General features: G+C 37.2%; 1 protein-coding gene across 1 annotated transcript; it reads right to left on the reverse strand.

Annotated features, from left to right (window-relative positions):
• Positions 1-3,801: 3,801 nt before the first annotated feature.
• Positions 3,802-4,047, reverse strand: LOC143676385 (short coiled-coil protein B-like). Its single transcript, XM_077151958.1, has 2 exons — positions 4,026-4,047; positions 3,802-3,941 (listed from the first exon to the last, which is right to left on the reverse strand). Exons 1-2 carry the CDS (start codon positions 4,045-4,047, stop codon positions 3,802-3,804), a joined length of 162 nt encoding a protein of 53 aa, XP_077008073.1.
• Between the last annotated feature and the right edge of the window lie 323 nt (positions 4,048-4,370).

Consider the following 4,370-nt stretch of genomic DNA (forward strand, 5'->3'; position numbering starts at 1 on the left):
ACACTGGGATCTGATATTGTTAACTCTGCTCTCAGGCAGTTTTTCCCCTTTTTAATTGTTCATTTTGTGAAGTAATAGGTCAGACTGCAAAAGAAATACATGGATGGGAACGGAATAACCCCAATACCGATTTTACCATACGTCATCCAAGCAACAATATAAAAATGTATTTTCTCATTAAAAAAAAGCATTTTTCTAAATATACAGTGTAGTTGGAAAATTCAGCATTACTTATCTGGTATACACTTTACTGGATTGAGCTAATTAGCACCATAGCATTTCTGTTTCCAAGATCCATATTATATGTTAACATGAATGAATACCCAGCAAGGTGATTTCCATATCAGTGCTAATGTTCTTCCTGGCTAAAGCTAAAACTCTTTAAGAGCAATTCATTCATTCATTCATGAGTTAAAATTATTTAGACACCAGCCTCTAGAACTAAATTAATGTATGTAAAATGCTTAGTGCATTTCCTGCTATATAGTAAGTACTCAATAAATGATAGCCAATACTACAGGTTCTAGTATTCTAAACAGATGACACCATGAGGTTTTCCACATTGATTGCTTCCATGGCTAGATTTTAAAAACCACGTAAAGTATTTTCAAACCATGGGTAAATTTCTCAAATCCAATGTCAAGCCCAGGGTCTAGGTGCTGGGAGCACTTTCATCCTCTCATAAATCTAATCACTACTTGTTCTAGTTTGCTAACTGCTGGAATGCAATATACCAGAAATGGAATGGCTTTGAAAAAGGGGAATTTAATAAGTTGCTAGTTTACAGTTCTAAGGTCAAGAAAATGTCCCGATTAAAACAACTCTATAGAAATGTCCAATCAAAGGCATCCAGGGAAAGACACCTTGGTTCAAGAAGCCCAATGAACTTCAGGGTTTCTCTCTCAAGTGAGAAGGCACATGGTGAACATAGTCACGGTTTCTCTCTCAGCTGGAAGGGCACATGGCAAACACAGCGTCATCTGCTAGCTTTCTCTCCTGACTTCCTGTTTCATGAAGCTCCCCAGGAGGCATTTTTCTTCTTCATCTCCAAAGCGCTGCCTGATGGACTCTCTTCTTCGTGGTGCTGCAGCATTCTCTGCTCTCTCTGAATCTCCTTCATATTCCAAAATGTTCCTCTTTTATGGGATTCAGAAACTAATCAAGACCCACCCAAAAGGGTGGAGACACACTTCCACCTAATCCAGTTTAACAACCACTCTTGATTAAATCACATCTCCAGGGAGATGATCTAATTAGTTTCAAACATACAATGCTGAATAGGGATTAGAAGAAATGGCTGCCTTTACAAAATGGGATTAGGATTAAAACATGGCTATTCTAGGGTAAATACATCATTTCAAACCAGCACATTACTCTACTGATGTGGACTGAGTTGTGGGCATGTTGAGTTGTAGACATGAGCTGTGGACAATTTGGACATGTTCTTGGTCTCGTTCCACATTCTGGTGGAGCTAGACCCATTATAAATAAGATCCCTTCAAGATGCTACTTCAGTTAAGTGTGACCCAACTGAATCAAGTTGAGCTTTAATGCAGATTGGTAGAGTCCTTTATGAACAGAGTGAAAGCCAAATAGAGAAGCCATGGGAAGCAGCCAGAAGCCACAGTCATAAGATCCTGGAGAATAAAGGGGAAGACATAGCAACATGAATTGCCATGCAATGGAGAAGCCAAGAACCCCAAAGATTCCTGGCCAGCCAGAAGATACTCATCCCAAGAGGAAGCAATCCTTCTAGCCTCTGAAACTGTGAGTCAATGAATCCCTATCGGAAAGCCAACCCATTGTATAGCATTTGTTTCAGCAGCTAGAAAACGGAAACATCTACCAACTCAAAGCTCAATTCAAAAACATATCATAGGGCAGGGCAGTGGTGGCTCAGTGGAAGAATTCTTGCCGGCCATGCCGGAGACCCGGGTTCGATTTCCGGAGCCTGCCCATGCAAAAAAAAAAAAAAAAAAAAAAAAAAGTATCATAGTCTCTATAGTGGAAAATAAATGCTACAACTGGAGTTTAATAGTCTTTGCTAGAAAAGTTGTGTCAGTTGGGACCTCTGGGAAGCAAACATTGAGACAGAGTTGGGAGCGCAAAAGTTTTCACGGGGTTAACTAGAATAAAATATAGAGAAGAAAGAAGGAATCAGAATTGAGCAGGGATTAGACTGTGCTGCAGATCTGACAAAGTCTTGGCTTGTCTATTGAGCTCAGAAGCAAAGATTGGCTAAGAGGACACCCACAACGGACAGGAGTGGTGGTATCCTTTCCATGATCATTCATGGACTAGGGGGACACAGAAAGAGGGTGGCTTTGGCTCTAAGGTTGAATTAGATCCTAAAGGCACTAAGCTGGAGGCTGTCAACTAACTGCATTCATTCCTTGAAGCTAAATGGTAGGTTCTTCCTTGCAGAGAAACCTGAACAGCATACCTCCATGGCTTCCTCAGAAGATCTGCTGGAGAAGACAAATAAAAATAAAACACATATTTAAATTTTTTTTTCTCAAAGAGCTTTTTATTAAACACAAAGCAGAATTGCAATAAAATTTTCAAACATTTGCAAATTAGATCACGAAAAGGATCCAAAATGTTTGCTGTATAGCTGTTATATATTCATGCAGCTGAAGTCATTTATTGAATTTTGCTTGCACCAGTACAAACATAAGATTATTATTCCATGATTGCAAGTGACCCAAGTCTAAAACCACAAGCTATATTAGTGGATCTCTCTAGCTGTTATAACTAGCACTTTAACATCACTTCTCATACATTACTTTACCAAATGGAATCTACAACTGAATTTTTATAAACTCCTTAGTAAAAGGATGCCCAAAACTCTTCAAATCAAGTAGTTGGATTTACAGAAAATTCAAGAACTAATGAGATAAAATACTGAGAAAAATTGTCAATTAACATATACAAAACCCTCCCATTTTATTAATGATTCTGATACTAATATAATCTTAAAAGGTTTTTGTAAACTTGATCTTCTGGGCACCATAGATAAACCTTGAAAGACCAAACTCTTTGTAACTGTTCTCTTCCAGATGTGGCTTTCATAACGTTAGTCAAACTTAATCCACTTTCATATATATTCCCCAAAAGACCTAATCTATACCAGAGATGACATAAATCTGAAATGAAAACATTTGGAGTTGGTTCCTGTTTATCAAGTACTTTTTCCACTCTATTTCTATGTTTCCCAAGATTTTCTAATTCAAACACACACACACACACACACAGAGCTCATCTTCTCAGAAACCAAGTGGGTCATTTTGTACAGAAGGAAGTTTTACAAATGTGGAACCAACTGTTTTTTCCTTAAGGGAAGGGAAATGGGTGAGAAACGGCAAATGAAAGAGGCACAAGATGGTGCAGGGTACATGCAGCTGTGTATTCAGTACATGATTTTGGTCACTTTTTTATAACACGGCCATTATTTTCTTGTATCATTTTTTACTAAGCCTATATAAAAGATCGCAATAAACTTATAAATCAAATATTTGATAAAACACTCATTTTCAAGTTTTCATAAAAATATGCAATTCTAACTATAAAGTCTCTACGATCAATACATTTGTGCATTTTCATAGATTAAGATAATACACAAAGTCATAAAAGTCTCCAATTATGCTTTTAGTGTCTCAATTTTGCCTACCTAGATCTGCCATTATCCTGATAAGTATTCAGTGGAGCCACAAACAAAAGTACTGTAACTTTTGGAATCTATTCAAATTTTAAAGAAAAAAATCAGCAGCAATTCCGTAAAACAGAATGGATATCAACCCCTTACTTTCTGCTTTTTGTGTCATTTGTTTGAAAAACACTAGAAGCTGTCACGAGGCTTTCTATATATTGTCCAAGAACTTGGCTTTCTGATTTTAGCTTCAGATTTTCTTCCTTAACTGCATCTACTGTTGCTGAGAGATGTTTAAGTGTGTCTTGGAGTTCCAACACTTAATTATTAAGTCATGTTTTTTCCTCTAGTTCCACCTGATTTTCAGCACCAACAGCATTCATGTCGGCATTCATCATCCTGGGTAAAAAAACTTTTAGATCTCAGATGCAAAACCCTTGATGAATGGTGACACCGGGACAGGGGAAGGGGCGGTTCTAACTTTTCTTTATTTTTATTTTTTGCTGCCAATGGCTTCTTTACCTATTGATCTGTCTGGATTCTTTGGTGGTTTAAAAATCATGGTTCAGTGGCAACTACAAGATAAAGCTGTCTAATAATCTCTTTCTAATTCAGAAAAATTTAGAAATATTTCAGAAAAATTAAGGTAATGGAGAGAGATTTCTCAGTGTAAACTTTCTTCTATTCGTTTTTGATAGATGTTAGTGCCTGGTACAACATG

The sequence above is a fragment of the Tamandua tetradactyla genome, chromosome 3 (assembly GCF_023851605.1).
Source record: "Tamandua tetradactyla isolate mTamTet1 chromosome 3, mTamTet1.pri, whole genome shotgun sequence".
In the NCBI taxonomy this organism is placed as follows: Eukaryota; Metazoa; Chordata; class Mammalia; order Pilosa; family Myrmecophagidae; genus Tamandua; species Tamandua tetradactyla.